Raw genomic sequence first — 17,722 nt, forward strand, 5'->3', positions numbered from 1 at the left:
TCTAAATTTGAACATAGAGTGGAAATTTTGCTATATACATAGGTGAACATTAAACCAAACAACAGTAAAAGATAAAAACTATGTATTATAAACAAACAATGATATCGCAAATTAACTTTTGATCTGATACTTGAAATGTGAAACAGTGAATATCTGAATATCCATCCATTCATCCAACATGCTAATCCCTGGCTGTTTTTGACTGGAAGCGGTGCGTTTCTTCAGACAGCCACTGTAGCACTGGGACGAGCTCGAGCTTTTCACAGATTATCACAACATGGTGATAGTTTAACAAATATTTTAAAAACTTATTTTAAAATAAAAGTTATATACATACATTTGAATAGTGAAGCAGACAAAATAAAGACAATTTTTAATTATTCTTTTCAGGTCCCGAAAACAACAAAAACCTAAACAAAACATGTTTCACATTAGCTATAGAAAACATGTTATACAGAAGAGCTTTACAGAACACATCCTGTTGAAATGAAGCAGTAAAATAATTTCCTTAATCTTTTATTTGTGAAAATTTAATTATTGTTCATAATACAAAGTTAAGAAAGAATTAAAAACTTTATGATGAGACAGTAAAATGTATATACACTCTTCAGCACTAATGGCAGGCGTTCACTCTTATAGTCTCTACTGCAGCCTCCTTTTCTTCACCTCTGCAGTTCATCTGCCCAGTGGCTCTGTAGGAGCAACAAACACCAGTTAGTGAGCAAACACACAGCCTTTAGGGGTTTCACTGAAGCACCAGTCTGACCTGTGATGTGGAGGAAATGACGTCCTCAAGGTCTCCGAGGCAGCCGTGTTTATGGCGAATGAGGCTCCCCCACAGCACCGAGCCATGGCAGGAAGGACACTGTCCCTCTACAGGCAGTAGGTGGGACGGCTCGGACCTCAGGAAATATTTGGCCAGGCAAACTACATGACTGACCATCCCACAGGAAGGAAGGAAACAGCTCAGCTTCTCTGACACCTGAGGAGGAGGAGGAGGAGAGGATGGAGCAAACCAGCCAGACGTGGATAAATCGCTTGTTGAGGATACATTTCTTACCTTTACCATCTTCTTGCAAAGGAAACACACAGACATCACATCTTCATCTTCACCTGCAGATGGCAGCGACTGCTTCTTCTTGGCCCTCACGCTGCCGAAGGCGATGGGGATGTGCAGCGGGGGCTGCAGGCCGGGGTCAAAGTCCATCCTATACTCCTGTCTGAGCCAGCGGGCAGTCAGAGGGAGCCTGCTCCACGGCGCCACCCGCAGCATGTTGGAGACAACGCGCCAGTGGAACTGCAGGCTCGTTTCTCTTTTGGAACGTCGGGAGACGTGGGAAAGTCGTCTGGAAGAGTGAGGGTGCTGCCACGCCCACTCAAACTGCCAGGGGAAGACAACATGAACTAATCACACAAATTTTAGTTTTCCACATTTTCTCCACATATGGTCAATATTACACATACAAGTTAAACTACATTTCATGCCATCCTAACATTTGTCTTTTAACAAACTGCTGATAAAGAATATCCTCCAACTTCCTGACGTATGGATATTTGACTGCTGTTCTCATCAGAAATGTTAGAGCTCATATGATTTGGTTTTGCCTCCTTGTACAGAGCTGAATATTTTTAAGTCCATAAATTCTAATGAGGATTATGATCCAGGCAATCTCAGAAGTGTTTTTCTGATTTATCCATTTCAAAGTCAGACACCAGTGTTCCTGTCAATCAGTGAAGCAAGTTTTAACTCACTGATCTGAAAGGATGCAAATCAAGATAAAAAACAAATGCAAATTAAAATTGAACTATACAGCATAATACAGGATCTGCTCCATTAGGGTTCTCAAGATTGTGCTAGTGGACATTTAACCTGTTTCCATAATTTGATCCTGAGTGGATTAGAGATCAGTCCAACACACAATAACTGCATTAAATGAAACAAAAAGTTCATCTTCAGTTTTAACAGATTACCTGTGCTGACTTAAGGACGTTGGATAATTATTTTGTGTCACGCTAAAAATTACAGGCATGAAGTAAACTTTTTGTACACTTTTATAAAAATATTTTGTACAAACTTGCACAAAAATTACACATGCAAATGTTTAAGACATTGTAATGACGAACAAAAAAAAAATCAAGACATCTTATCTACTACCTTTTCGATTAATGTGGCACAGTCACTCAGATTTTTGGAGATTTTGGAGGTGTGGTAGTTTTTGATCATGTATGGGGAAATTATATGCACATTTCATATCCAATAAAACAGAAGAAAAGTCAACATTTAAAAATGTTTGTGTTGGAAATAAGAGATGCTGTAATATTACAACACTGGATCTCACAGGGTTAGAATGAATGAATGAATGAATGAATGAATGAATGAATGAATGAATGAATGAATGAATGAATGAATGCAAGAATGGGACAATTAAAAAAAGGCTTTTCCAGAAAAGTAGGACAAATTTTACAGAACACAGCAGAGTCACTGTGATGATGACATTTGGGAACATATGCTGGAATTGATAGTGGATAGATGAACAAGCTGGTTTTCTCTGGCATATTGAAAATTTCTTCAGAGATTGTTGGGTTGTACAAGATGCGATCCGAGCAACAGCGTTTATCTCCTACACTGGACATCACTAACCGTGATGTGATGCAGACCTGAACTCTGGAACCTGGACTCACCCTCAGGGCAGCTATATCTGAAGGGAATCCATGGATAATGAGCACCATCTCCCTGAGCAGCACAGAGGAAGAGGTGCATATTAGAGTTATGGTCGTTCTTAAATACTGCATGCAACTGTAAACACAATTCAACAGAAAAACAGCATGTTTACCACGGTCCCCTGCCACTGGTTCTCTTGGCACCCCCTCTGTGCCTCCCGGCGTTGTGTTGTCCAATCCGCCGCTCAGGGTTGACCGTGAAGCCGATGTAAATACGGCCTTTAAATTTTGGGTTAGTGCAGTAAAGCATGTACACACCGAAGAAGCTCTCCACCTCCACTACCATCATGAAAACCTTAATAACTTCCGTATGAGACGGTGGCAACCGTTAATTGAAATGACCCATGGCTATAGTTGATGAACGAGTGAAATAATGATCACAAAGTTAGGGGAAATGTTGAAAGCCAATAACATGTTATGGTAATGTCATAATGTTTTGCTTCTGTATCAGTTCTGTCACTACTAGCTCCTGTATCACGGTCAGCCTTTAGTTTAGTGGACCGTTACGGTGCCTGATCAAATAAGTTGAAAATAACCCCCTGTATGGGCAGAAAAAAAATCCCATTATTTTAACAAATATATCGAAAGTATACTTTTACGTTGGTGTCAACATACGTAATTAAAATTATTCTTACAACAATCACTAAAAAGAATTTTGTTGTCTTTTCTGTATGGACTCCTATTTCGATGATCATTTGTTGTTTTGAAAATAGCGTCACGGCTTGGAAGGCTACTGATTGGCTAAAAATAGTCATAGCCAAGAGTCAATTGGGTATTCTTTTTGGGCCATAATAACGTAACCGGTTGTCCAGTGTCCAGTTGATAAAGTCAGGAGATCACAGGTAGCATTTAGTTATTGTATGCTTCTACTGTTCTTTGAGAGACACACACATGGATTATCACGTAAATTGTTTAATACAGGAAGTCTTTGGACGTTAACTTTATAATTTGTTGTTTGTTTGTTTGTTTCTTGAATAAAACCGTATTAAAGATATTTAAGCTGAACTAGACCCGACAGTCAGTATTTCTGTATGTATTGTTTCAGATAGACATGGCGGTGTCAGCAGATCACATCCGGGAGAAGCTAATTAAGGAGCTCGAGGCAGTGCATGTGGTAGGTCTCTGTCATTTCTTTGATTGTTGTGTGTGTGGTCAAGCTGCTTCAGTCACTACCATCAGACTCGGTGGTCATCATAGCAATAGTTTAGCCAGTCAGATTGAGTTGTGGCTTTAACTGGGCCACAACTTTGGCTGTAATCTTTTTCTGGCTTGCTGTTCAGGGTTTTGGATTGAATCCCATTTCCAAAGGAACACTTGACACCTGGCTTTCCCATGCATCTAGGCACACAAATTCACTCGTACTTTGACTATCCCACTGAGAATTGGGCTGCTCCCTTCAGAACCTGATACATCATCAATCCTCAGTGAGTGCTTGTATGTAAACATCTCAGACTTATTCTGGTCTATGTTGGTTGGGAGGACGATCACCAGTCCTCTAGCATGCGGTGCTCTATGTCCATTCTGGAAGAATTAAAAGCAACATGCTAAATGTAAACAATGTGTAATGATGTAAATGTAAAAAAGCTTTAATGGATTTAATTGTATTTAGATTTTGCCACTCTGCCTGGCAGAGTCCAATCTGAACTGTCAACATTGTGCCAGTCAGTGTGTGCCATCTGGACAGTTTTCGCTTTGGGGACATTCAAACTTGATTGCCTGTAAAACAGACCAGTTCTCCATATTCCATATTCCCTCAGTCAGCAGCACCCAACAACAGCAAGGTCCTTTACGGGAACCATTATATAAGCTCTGTCTGTCTGTCTGTCTGTCATATTCTAACATCGTTGATCTTGATCAGCGTTTGTAAAATTAACATCTGGCCATTACCCCGGACTCCAACGTTTCTCTAATCAAACAGCCAGAGACCTAAAGAGGAGAGGCAAAGCAAATGAGGTGGGAGCAGAGAAAAACATTCCACTGAGAGCTGGAAGGAAAAGATCCTTAGATGACATGAGCTACAGCAATGTTTAATTTCCCTTTGGAAAAAATAAAGTATTAATGAACTGAAGGAATTAAAATACAAAGTAGAGAAAATGGTGAGTGAGAGATGCAGAGCTGCAGCATTACTTGCATCCTGCAAATACATAGTTGACTTTGGGGAGCAACCTGGTGATGAGAGAACCTGACAGCTGCTTCTATGCAGCCTCTTCCTTCATCCTCTGTTATGAACATGGCAGCTTTATTGTGTGGAATTCCTGGCTAAATAAAAAGAGAAAAGAATAATTTTTTATCTCATAAACACAAAGATTGTTCAGTTAGACTTTTCCAGTAACTATTTTTTTCCCAAAGGGAACATTTCTATGGACAGTTTGTCTAATCAGTAACCAGATTTCTGATGATAATGTCTGTTTTTCTGATGCTGGTCAGTGAAGTAAGCGTTGATGTTGTGCTTTTCAGGACGTAGAGGATACCTCACCAGAAAGATGTGCAGCCAGCTTCAAAGTCCTGGTGGTGTCGGCGCAGTTTGAGGGGAAACCATTGTTACAAAGACACAGGTGGGTTTCAGCTGACGTTTTATTAGTTTCTGATATCTACATGGTGGAAGGTTACTTACACATTTCAAATCTAATTCTCCATGTGCATTACGATCAATGCTAGAATAACATATTTGTGTATGAACCAGCAGATTATAGCAAACATAGTCCACTTATCAGTAGAGATTTAAAGCTCATAATTCAAATGTCTCTCCAGTGCAACACCCCAAACATCTGCAAGTACGTTGTTAGCTTAGATAGCTCATTCAACGATCTAAGCTACCGTTTACGTTTAGTTCAAATCCTTGTTTCAGATTTTTTTCATAATGATGTTTTTAGTCATTCCAATGGGAAATAAAATGTTAAAATTAATTAGAGGAAGTTTCTGGTTTAAATGCCTGGGCTCATCCATCCAAAGCCACTGACGATGCACAGGGAGGAGAGGATGACATGGTTTACATGATGGTACTGAAACCTGGCAGGATGTAATTTGAGTTTCCTTCACAATCTGGAAAAATCTGGAAAAATGTGAAATAAATTCCAAAGACCTGAATTTATGAGGAGGGGTGAAGACATGCAGCAAAGGTCTCAACAGTTGGAATCAAACTATACATTTCTTCTCTGCTTCAGTTCAACTCCCCAGAGTCCTGCACTGCTTCACCATCACTGTCACGTAACACAGCCAGCCCCCCAACTCCTGAAACACAAATGGCAACGAGGGGAAAAAAAAAAACTTTGGTTGTTAATGTCAGGCCAGTTTTATTTATCAGACCAATATGTTAAAAAATGCCTACCATCGGCTGATACCGATGTGGAAGCCGATATATCGTACATCCATATCCTGAAAACCTGAAGCAGAATCCAGAGTTTTGCTCATTTCCTGGTGAAGCTGGAAGTGTGTGTGGTTTGGAGATGAGAGAAAAGACAGGAGGCGTTCTGAAGGTTTTAGGATTCTGAACTGGATTAGAAATGAGTTAATCAGAGAGTAAGATCTGTGTTGTGAGATTAACGTGTTATTAGCTTTCTTTCTGAAGTTCAGTTAAATGTTTTACTCCACTTGAAGCAAATTTAAAGAAGTCCCTGAGGTCCACCCAGCTTCATTTACACATTATTTACGGCTGTGATCAAATTCTCCTCACTGTCTGCTTCTGAAGGAAATGCTGTGATCTAAAACACTAAAATCAAGCAAAGCAAGCGTGTGCTTTGCAGCTTTTGTTCACCATCCTGCAGAATAACCAGAGTATGCGGATGACTCTAGAGAAGTCTCTGTCAGACAGAAGAAAACATTCAAAGTTTGACTAAGAGCTGCAGGTGTTTGTTGCTGAGCTCTGCTGTAAACACACTCATCTCACTTTGAGCCGTTCTCCCTGGGAACATTAAACCGATGTGCTGTCTGTGTTTGCAGGATGGTGAACATGTGTCTGGCAGAGGAGCTGAAGGCAATCCATGCGTTTGAACAGAAGACCCTCACACCAGAACACTGGGACAAGTTGAAGCAACAGTGACACATTTCCACCTGCTTCCGTTTGCTTCTTGTTTTTGGATGATGTGAAAATGTTCAACTGGTCCAACTATCTTATTGCTCCGTCTGTCCCACTGATACAAATCTACTGCAAATGAAAATAAAACACTTTCCTTCCTTTTTCTGCATTTGGGTAAATCCTTAAATTCATTTTCTAGTGAAGGAAGAACAGACCCACTCAGTAAATCTTTCATAATGGATTGATGTTTCCTTCCTTCCTGTGGGATGGTCAATCCATGCTAAAAGGGTCATAAATATTAATGTCAAATTACTCTTCAATATAAATCACATCTGTTTATTCACTGGTAGATATTTGGGGTAGAGAAATATTAATAAGGGGAGGTAGATGCTCTGCCTGTGGAATATGAACACCACAATTTTTTAAGCTGTTTCTAAAGTTTTGTTGTGTTTTCTTGCACAATGACAATAAAGAAATTCTGATTCTGATTCTAAATGCAGAGAGACTCCTGACCAAGACCTGAACCCAGACAGTAACTGACTCACCATCCAACCCATGGCTCAGGGCTGGATGTTAACATATGTTAACATGGGTCACTTGGTAACAACCAAGCATCACTGGAGAGATTCTGGATGCAGAAGTATTTATTCATACTACTAAAACATACTTCCTGTTTGCTGTGATCCTGCCAGCAGACAATAAGCTGAACTGGAAACAGTAAGTGGAGGACTCACTGTCAGGAAGGCTGAGTGCTTAAAGCTCTTTCACAAAGTGGGACTTGTTCATCCCATGTCCCAGCTGACAGCAGATCTTCCACTGTGAATGTGATGAACATTAGTGATCCCTGCCAGAAACTAAATAACCACATGAGGCGAACGCCCTGCTGAGACTCAGGGGGCTCAGAAAGCCAGAGCGGTCGCTCAGTGAGATCAGCTGGTGGTGGCTGAACTAATGGAACCTAACTGGTTCAGTCAAATTCACTGATTTTCACTTCAGTGCTGATGTGGCTGTTTGTGTTGGATGAATGCAACCAGCAGCTCCTGCAGGGAGCCCAAGCAGTTTCATTTAATACCTGAGACAACGGCATGGCTGCTTTATTGATTTATTGCCCTCTAACACATAATACAGCAGGGGTTCATTTCTCCACCTGTGATGTTGGAGTAGAGTAGCCTCCAGATAAACATTTCACCAATGTTGTATACAGTGCATTTTTTTAAAGTGAGATTTTTATGACAATAGTGGCCTTTATTCAACTTTAACTGGACAGGAATAAAGGCAATAAGAGAAGAGCCAGCTGTCCCTGGCTCAGCCGGGAATCGAACCGGTGACAGCTGTGTTAAGGACTGGAAAATAGAGTTCTCTGCTAAATACTCTGACCTTAAAGAGGTCATAGAAATGAAAATGCCATTTTTTTCAACCTTTAAGCCCAAAACACACAGCTTGCATCTGATCAGATTTTGATTTCGACCTGACACACAGTCTCCAACTGGACGGTCCATCAACTCGACAACAACAATAACAATTCATGTGAGAATATGTAAACAAGCCGGTCCGGCAGTAAACTCAGAGCTGCTTAAACAACATCACTGTTTCACTCTTTCGTTATTTTTCTGTACTTCTGAACTCCTAGCATGGATAAGCACACTACCTTTTCTGCAAGTAAAAGATTTTGGTTTGCATTTACCCCAAAGTGGATGTTTTACCTCCATGTCGCACTAAGTGCCATCATTGATGGCATGAATTTGATGGCAAATTCATGCCATCAATTTGTTGCATACTTCCAACTAGGAAAGATGTCAGTTGGAGATGCAGTTGTAGTCACAGGGTCACAGTTAGTGATCATTAACTTTAACAGGTTCCAACTGCTGCATCCATCATCCGACCCGATCGGACCCCAAAATGAGCCTGGTTGTTCTGGGCCTTACTCTGTCTCAGCTGTCTTAGACAGATTGATACGGCCAGTGACTATTTCAGCAACTATATTAGCTATAAACTGCTTAATTAAACCCCCAGAGCCTTTCTTCTGTGTTTGCAGAGACATTATATGTCTTCATGGTTTTAGATTGATATCAGATGTAGAACATCTGTGATCATTACTGTCTTATCACAAATTACAGGTTTAATCTGGATTCTGACTACATTATTTGAACACATTTCTGCTTTGATCTAAATTGTTCCTGTATGTTTAGGGTCGAAGGTGAATCTTCATCCCTCCCCTAAAAATATTTTCATTTATTCAAAGATAAAACAACATTAAAGAAAGAACAGTTACGAAAAAACTAAAGTAACTATTTTTGATTACATGCTATTTAGTCCAAATTAATAAATACCTTTCTCAATAATCAATAGAAACACCTGTCTGAATGTTTCCTGTCTGAATGTTTCCACTGGTATTGTGATTATTTACCTGGATTTACGTTGAGGCTCGGTGGCATCTTTACCTTTTAGATTCCACTCACTCGTTCCAAAACATTACTATTATTTCCAGTCAGAAGACACATTGTGGACAAATTAAAAGATTACTTTAAACCTGAATGTATCTGAGGTATGAATACCTTTGGGCCTTACTGTGTGCTCTACAGTTACATGTCGTGATGTGTCATCATGAGGTAAAACCAGAGATGGTTTGAATAACATTAGCTCCTCTCTGTGGTTCCCTCTTGTTGCTGCTGTGACTCAGAGCCCCCCGGCTCCCTCCTCTAGTGTAAATGATATGGATGATGTGATTGTTCAGCTCTGTTCTGTTCTGAGTGGCAGCCATGCTGACCACCAGACACTCGGCTCTTCCATTAGCAGCTCTTGGTGGGTGAGTGGTGGAAGTAATCCTCCCTCAGCCTGTTTCAGTTCTCCTGCTCTGTGATGGAGAAAATCACATCACAAGTCAGCTGGTAATTTAAAATAAGACATTCTGATCTCTCCATACGGCTGCATAGTCACTGAATAAACACAATAAAGGATTCATTATCATAAATGACTGCATTCGGACATTTTCCTTTCCCTTGATTTGTGCTCCACCCTCATGCAGAACTCTTCCATCATTCTGACAGCCTGGGTGGATGTACAAAAGTCTTTAAGTTTAGGAACAAATGTTTACACTGAAAAACAAACAAAAAAATATAAACAAAATGGCAACCACTTTTTGCTAAGTCACATTCATAAAAACCCAGAAATATTCACACATCACCTTTATTCCTGTTACTTTAGTTTATATAGAACTGTTTCTGTTTTAAATCAGCTATGACTGCAAAAAGTTTTATTTCTATTTCCTAAATGCCAAAAATAATGAGAGAGACCTATAATATTTACCTTTATACATTTTATTGCTGTTTACACTGAGCCAGGTTCTGGTTCTGCTGGAGGTTTCTTCTTGTTAAAGAGGAGTTTTTCCTCTCCACTGTCTCTACATGCACGCTCTGTATGAGGGATTGCTGTAAAGTCAATGAGACACCACAAGTGATTGTCTCTACGTTCTCATCCAGGATGACTGAACGCTGCAGGTCGGTCTTGATGCTCTGCTGGGTTTCCTTATAGTAACTTTTGAATCTGCTTTGAATAATTAAATAAGCATATTGTATGATAACTAGGATTAATTTGAATGTATGTATGATTGAATTGAAGTTTTTTTTGTAAGGGACCTTGACATTTGTTGTAAATTGGTATAATGAATTGTATTGAATCAGATCTAATTTTAGTGAAGCAACGTCTCAAGCCAGAAAAGATTAAAAAAGCCACTCAAACACTAAGTACTGATTTTTATTCCCATGAATAACTTGCAGACAGAGCTTAAGGATTGTGTGAGGAAGGTGATCTACAAACCTAACCCAGTTCCACCAGTTCTGTACAGAGGAGTGTGTTTAAATTCCAACAACTATTACAAAAACCTTGTGGAAGGGAACTCTAAATATTTTACCTGTCATACAGTTTAAAAGCTGACTGTCCAACATATTGTGGAAATTCAGACAACCTCTGAATTTCACTTCAAATACACTTCAAAAAGTGTCTTTCCTAATTTTAGCCTTTAGCTAATAAACATAATTTTCAGAATTGTAGCTGGTCAGTCAAAAATAATGATAAAAGGTCACAAAGTAGCAGCTGCTGTCTGCATCTCTTCTCCAGAACATTTCAGTCAAATGACCAGACTTCTGCATAACCTGACTTCATGCTGAGGAAATATTTCAGCCATTTGTTTTATCTGTGTTGGAGCAGGGATCCCTCTACACAGGGACACAGAAACTCCTGCAATAATAATAATAATTATGATATAGTAATTTTTTACCTCAACTTCACCCCAAAAAATAGTGCCACATGAATTTATTTCTTTGGACATTTTTGCAGTGAAAGACAGAGTATGTATTGAGCATGTTGATCCACCACTTCTGCTGCCAACAATCATATAAAAATAATAAAAACATTATTAGAAAAAGAGTTGCTGGTCCGGTCTCTGGTTATTGCCTTCCTGAGCTCGTCTTGCTGCTGACGTCCAACATGGCGTGTAGCTCCCCAGGCTCGTATCCCAGCAGGCCCTGCAGGTTGCACACAAAGCGGTAGACGTAGCGCTTGCCGGCTGTCTTGCGGATGATGTTCTTGTCGTAGTAGTAGCGCAGGCCCCGACTCAGTTTCTCATAATTCATCTTGGGTTTGTTTTTCCTCTTTCCCCAAAGCAGAGCTACCTGGGAAACAAATACTCATCAGAGAACATCCACAATGTGACAAACACAAACAGATTGTGTTTGTCACATTGTGGATGTTCTCTGATGAGTATTTGTACAAGTATCATGTATCTGTACAAGAAAGATGCAATTACACTACTTTATTTATTTATTTATTTTTCATTTTTATTAATTTTTTAATTGTTCTGACTGTTTTAGATAAACAGTCAGAACAATTGAACCTCAACAATGTGTGTGGTTCAGCACAGTGAAGTTTTGTGGTGGCAGGTTGGTGGTGAGAATTTAATGAAAAAGTCTTGTTGCTCAGCAGTAGAGGGGATACTAACAGGCCACCTGCAGGACAGATTTTAGCTCCTTCCACCAATTACAATTTACATTATTACTGTAAAAAGGCCGGCATGATAAGCAGACCTGCTCATTTCAGAAGCTCCACCTGTTTGCTATGGATGGCCAGAGGAACCTTATACAGCAGGTTTACAACAGGAATGTTTTGTGAAAGAGGCTATTGACTACTCATAGCTACTCAGTAGGACCCCTAAAGAAATATTTCAGCTATCACTGTTGGGTTCATTGCTCTCTGTATTTATGTGAAGCTGTTCACTCCCTCTGATAGGAGTCTCTGTTTTAGATTAAACTGAATCACCTTCCTGTTACTGATCAGCAGAGATGGTTTAGATGAACCAACAGGAAGGTCAGCAGGTTCTTACTTCATCAGGGTCGGTCAGTTTGAATTCCCACTCATCTCCAGTCCAGCTGATGCAGGACTGACAGCTGCGATCTGTTAGGAGCTCCAGCAGAAACTGCCACAGCTGGATTGGTCCACTACCTGTGGGAGGAAGGCTCAGCTGATCAATGCATAAACCTGGACAGACAAAATGAGTGTCTCTGTCCCCACAGCTGTACTAACCAGTGTAACCAGCTAAAATGGCTGCTGGTATCACAGCTTTGCCCACATGTGTTTTGCTGCCTACATAGTCTTTGAAGCTCCCGTGTTTCTGCAGCAGCATGAAGGCATCATCAGACACTCTGTCGTCCAGAGGCTGTAAATCAGTGAGTGGAGCAGTCAAAGCCCGTGGCCTGACGGTGGGAGGCGGTCTGCTGGCAGCAGCCCTCTCCTCCAAGTGTGTTTCTGCAAGAAAGCAGGGATAGAAACACAAGATATGGTCAGAGTTCACTGTTTTATAAAGTTTATGGGTTCAAAGAATAAAACTTTAAAAAAGCCATTTTTATTGAAAGAATTATGTAAAGTTCTGTTAATGTGATGTTTCTCTTCTCTAGCTGAGAAATTCCAGCTGAGGCACTTAGCTGTTAACCTGAGAGAGACGACCTCTGGGCTTTATTCATTTTTCTCAGTTTGCACGTTTTTCCACAGATTTTCAATTGTATTAATGTCTGAACTTTGACTGGGCCACTCTAACACATACATTTGTTTTGATCTAACAATTCGTTCTAACTCTGGCTGTATGTTTAGGGTTACTCTCCTGCTGAACCTGATCATCTAACAGGTTTTCCACCAGGAGTGTTCTTTATTTTAATTCATGGATGATGTGTTCATGATGTTCTGATCTGTGCTTTTGCATTTGATGAAAACACAATGTTCATCAAATGTTCTTACCTCATAACAAACTGAGTTGAGTGGTGAGTCAGACTGCAGGGACAGATGCAATGGGAAGGAAGTGTGAACTAAATTAAATTCCATTTTATTTTCATCCCTTTTGTAGCTGTTAATTTGGAGGTTTTCAAAAGCCAAATCAGCAGCTGAAGGTTATTAACTTTGTTTTTAAATCTACTTAAAAGCTTGCAAAAAAATCTTATTATTTTCTATGTAGCACAAAAAAGACAAATGCTAAGATTCATGGACTGGAGGCTGGAAGGAGAATGTAAATAAAAAATGTCTGTCAGCATGAAGATTTTCTGCATGTTGGTGAAGTAAATGTTAAGCTTGCATCTATTCTGCTTTGTGTTGAGATTTTATCACACAGTTCTCAGACATGCAACAGTAACAAAGTTCTCCTAGTTGAAAGTGAACAGTCTCACTGTAGAAAATGACGTAGCCCTTCTGTAATGACAACAATGAAATAATAATGAGGTTTTTTTTATGAACGATGGTTTTTTTACCTCTGTGTATTTCTGGTATCAGAAAAGCAGAACTGATGGATTCCTCTGCGTTCATCAGACTGTGACCTTCATGTGGGGCAGAAACTGGATCCAGAGTGTGGAGGTCTGAGCTGTGAGCTGAATGATAGTGAAGTATCTCATTCTGTTGATCCTGGATGTACTCTGAGGGGAAAAGATGCTGAACTGTAACGCTGGTCAGAGCCCAGCTTTGACAGCCAAAAGGAAAGTAGGAAAGTGAAATCTAGAGCTACCTGTGTGCTGAATCTATCTATCTATCTATCTATCTATCTATCTATCTATCTATCTATCTATCTATCTATCTATCTATCTATCTATCTATCTATCTATCTATCTATCTATCTATCTATCTATCTATCTATCTATCTATCTATCTATCTATCTATCTATCTATCTATCTATCTATCTATCTATCTAATACACACGCACACACACGCACCCGCACACACACACACATATATATATATATATATATATATATATATATATATATATATATATATATATATATATATATATATATATATATATATATATATATATATATATATATATATATATATATATATATATATATATATATATATATATATATATAGAACCAAGATGGTTAACATATATGAAATGACATAGATTTCAGTCTTGTCATTGCAGTGGGACTCAGCAGAATCAGTCATTTATATTTGTATGAACATGCAGCCCAGCTGTTGGTGAACAGCTGGGTGTGTTGAGTTGAGAATTGTTTACCCCCCCTCAGGGTCTCCAGGTGCTCCCACAGGATCTCTCCTGCAGTGCAGTCAGCCATCAGGCCCAGGAAGGCCTCCCTGTCCAGCCCACACAGCTGGCTGCCCTGCAGACCCCTCAGCTCTGAGCCGTGGAGGCCGAACTCAGCCTGGCACCAGTCCAACCAGTGGCTCACCTCCCATTCTGACCACAAGCTTGGATCTAGACATGTAGATACAAGAGGTACATAATTCAGAGGTCTTAATACAAATCACTTTAAATAGAACAACCCAGAAATAAACCAAGTTGAGGCTGTAGAAAGTTTACCATGTGGAAAGTGGTGGTTGATAATCTCCTGGGCAAAACCAGAGAAACTGGCCTGAACAGCCTGGCTCAGGACTTCCTTGCTGGTTGGGGTGAGAGGAGGGACATCTATGGAGTATAGCTCTAGGATACAAGACAAAACAACAACCAGACAGGGTACCAGGCAGCTGAGGGAAACAGCTATTATACATTCACCCATCAATTCTCATTAGTTAATTGCTAAAGAATATTCTTTTTTATAAGAGACTAAAAAAAGTTAATATATTTCATCATACTGAGTGTAAAAATATAACATCTGAATTAATGTTTGAATATGTAAACCTCAGATGTTCAAGGGCAAGTAAATGATCTATGATCCATATGATCCAGAACACCATGAAGCCATGCTATGAAGCACAGTGATGGATGGAGAGATGATCAACAGGATCATAAGAATAACGGCATATGTGAGGGTAGATTTTATAAGTAAATATTACCACAAAGCCGCAACATTTCAATCCTGTTATCTGTGGTGACGATAACAAGATGAGAAAACAGAGTTTAAGATGATCAGGCCAGTGTTGCTATGTTCTCATGATTTTAATGCAGAATGATTTCTGGTTTTTATTTTGCCTTTTGGGTAATTATGCAGCAATCAGACCAGGATGAAAGGAAACCTGTAAGGTCACATTTCTAACAGAATGCAGTCTGTAATGACTGCACAATTATTACAAAATAATATTTTCTTATCATAGTTGGGTGATTTAGAAATATATGAAGAGTAAAACTGCAACTTTACTAATGTTAGACATTTTCATTATAGGTACATCTGTTTGTTGAAGGTTGGACAAACCGCTGCATGCAAACAAAACCACAAATTCCACTTTCCACTGTAAACATTGATGAACATATTTCTGTTTATTGATTCAGTAGTAGAACAAAACTGAACTGAATTTAAATAGCTATTAGTTAAGTGTGATGAATTGTGATTTTTTTAATTCCAAAGCCTGCAATTAATTAGATTTTTTTTTATCACTCTAATATCTAGAGATATTTTTTGTTGACTGAATCCCAACGTAAAAACTGACCACTGCCTTTTTATTTTCAATATAAAACACCTAGAAATTGTTTAACAATTAAGGAAAGTCAGTGTATAACAAGCAAACTCTAATTTAACAGTGTGAGTTATGTTAATTTCTTGGTTTCATTATTACAGGCTGAAAGAGCAGATTTGTTCTAACAACAACGGCAGAGTGACGCATTAAACTTCTAATGAAATGACTTTTAGTTTTAGTGTGTAAAACAGTCACACACACACCTGGTCAACACTGCAGAACACTGCTGATGTTCATCATTTAATATTTGCTGATGAACAATCTTGTAATCCACTACCAGGTGAAACTGGTAAAAATAATTATGAAACAGATTGGAAATATACCTGCATAGTTTAGTGTTATTTATTATTATTCTACGAATAAGTTGATATGAAGTTAAATCCTGAGTTTATGATTCATAAGCAGTCTGTTGCTCAACATTTTGTACACTATGAATAATGTGAAATGTATCTTAAATGCATTATCCTATGGAAATGAAATGAAAGAGGTAAGTCTTACCATACGTATGGGAGTCCATCTCCATGGAGATCAGGTGGAGGAAAGCAGGAGATCCTGCAGGGCGGAATGAGCCTTTAATCTGAGCGCAGGGTCTGAAGGTGGGGACAGGCTGTGACTCTCAGTCATCCACATGTGGGTAGGACTAAAGACAAAGATTTAAAGCAAAGTGAAGATCCTGGAAACCAAAGAGAGAATATGATGTGATGTCATGATTTGATTAATATCTTTTTCCCCAGGCTGATTATTAAAAATCATTAATAATCTCTATTCTGATGATTGATCAGCTATTTTATTCTCAAGTCCACATTGTAAAGTGTTATAGGGGTAATTTTAAATTTCTTTTTGATACAATTATTATTTAGGAGATACATATATTGTAGGAGCATAATTTGTTTTTGACCTGCAAAGTGTCTTCTGATGATTTTTGTGCTGCCATCTTCACCAGTGAGTACTTTGGTTTAGGTTTGTGCTGTGAAGAAACTGAACTGAACAAAATTCAGTTTAAAAATCAACAGTTATTAATGTTCTGAGCAATGAAAAAGTGCATCTTAACTGTTCTAATTAATCCAAAATGTTATATAATAGGAATACAGCAATACAAAAAAATAAAATAAATAATATAAATATATATACACTGCTCAAAAAAATAAAGGGAACACTTAAACAACACAATATAACTCCAAGTAAATCAAACTTCTGTGAAATCAAACTGTCCACTTAGGAAGCAACACTGATTGACAACGGGGACCCTGGTCAGGTCAATCAGTGTTGCTTCCTAAGTGGACAGTTTGATTTCACAGAAGTTTGATTTACTTGGAGTTATATTGTGTTAAGTGTTCCCTTTATTGTTTTGAGCAGTATATTTTTTAAGGAAAAAAATGAAAGAAAACTAATAAAAACTCAGACAGTAAAAGAATAAAAGATGAACTCATAATGTCTAAGAAGCAGTTTCTCTTTCAATTGTTTGACTGAAGCAGGCCTGCCTCAGCTACAGGTTCTGTTTTATTAAAGGGAGATTCAAGAGCATCATCAACAGATCTGAATAGTCTTGATCACTATGATTCTGGAGAGGTTTTGTTTTTCGTCTCCTACTTCTCTCTTCCTCGCCTGGATGATTGTGTTAGAAGGTACTGCTGCCTAAAAAGAACCAGCAGGACTCGCCTTCAGCACCTGAGTGTTAAACGTGGTTGATGTGAACAAGCTCTCTGTATGTGAGTTTATCAGTATTTCAGGTTACATTGGCACAAGTGAGCAAAGAGAAATAGAGAATATCTGAGCTCTCCAAGTCATGTTAAAGGATCAACATTGTTGAAGTACAGTGTCTAATTATGTCTGTTTATGAACAAATGTATTCCTGTTTGATATAAAATTCTGCAGATTTTTCCAGACATAAAAATTTATAAAATTAAAAAAACTCTATAAAAGCCAAGAGATTGATAGACATGAAAATGCTGTGGGATTCTCCAACTTCTAAATTAGTTCAAATTTTAGAAAGCAAATGAAGACAACGTTCTATCATTCAGTTATTTTGAATTTATAAA

General features: G+C 38.7%; 3 protein-coding genes across 4 annotated transcripts; 1 reads left to right on the forward strand and 2 right to left on the reverse strand.

Moving 5' to 3' along the window:
• Nucleotides 1-65: 65 nt before the first annotated feature.
• Nucleotides 66-3,201, reverse strand: slx1b (SLX1 homolog B, structure-specific endonuclease subunit). Its single transcript, XM_008434925.3, has 5 exons — nt 2,835-3,201; nt 2,683-2,734; nt 1,061-1,381; nt 767-982; nt 66-692 (listed from the first exon to the last, which is right to left on the reverse strand). Exons 1-5 carry the CDS (start codon nt 3,008-3,010, stop codon nt 663-665), a joined length of 795 nt encoding a protein of 264 aa, XP_008433147.1. The 5' UTR covers nt 3,011-3,201; the 3' UTR covers nt 66-662.
• Nucleotides 3,202-3,454: 253 nt separating this feature from the next.
• LOC103480108 (bolA-like protein 2) lies at nt 3,455-6,897 on the forward strand. The gene is made up of 4 exons (XM_008434926.3): nt 3,455-3,563; nt 3,767-3,835; nt 5,179-5,276; nt 6,661-6,897. Exons 2-4 carry the CDS (start codon nt 3,773-3,775, stop codon nt 6,758-6,760), a joined length of 261 nt encoding a protein of 86 aa, XP_008433148.1. The 5' UTR covers nt 3,455-3,563; nt 3,767-3,772; the 3' UTR covers nt 6,761-6,897.
• Nucleotides 6,898-11,030: 4,133 nt separating this feature from the next.
• On the reverse strand, nt 11,031-16,891 carry LOC103480196 (protein C-ets-2-like). Of its 2 annotated transcripts, XM_017310301.2 has the most exons (7): nt 16,182-16,891; nt 14,593-14,712; nt 14,290-14,487; nt 13,525-13,686; nt 12,314-12,535; nt 12,114-12,232; nt 11,031-11,406 (listed from the first exon to the last, which is right to left on the reverse strand). In XM_017310301.2, exons 1-7 carry the CDS (start codon nt 16,204-16,206, stop codon nt 11,182-11,184), a joined length of 1,071 nt encoding a protein of 356 aa, XP_017165790.1. In that variant the 5' UTR covers nt 16,207-16,891; the 3' UTR covers nt 11,031-11,181. The 2 variants fall into 2 exon arrangements, with proteins under 2 accessions (XP_017165790.1, XP_008433295.1); XM_008435073.3 differs by having other exon boundaries at nt 14,593-16,891.
• Nucleotides 16,892-17,722: the final 831 nt, after the last annotated feature.

The sequence above is a fragment of the Poecilia reticulata genome, chromosome 18, assembly GCF_904066995.2.
Source record: "Poecilia reticulata chromosome 18, P_reticulata-male-v2, whole genome shotgun sequence".
Classification (NCBI taxonomy): domain Eukaryota; kingdom Metazoa; phylum Chordata; class Actinopteri; order Cyprinodontiformes; family Poeciliidae; genus Poecilia; species Poecilia reticulata.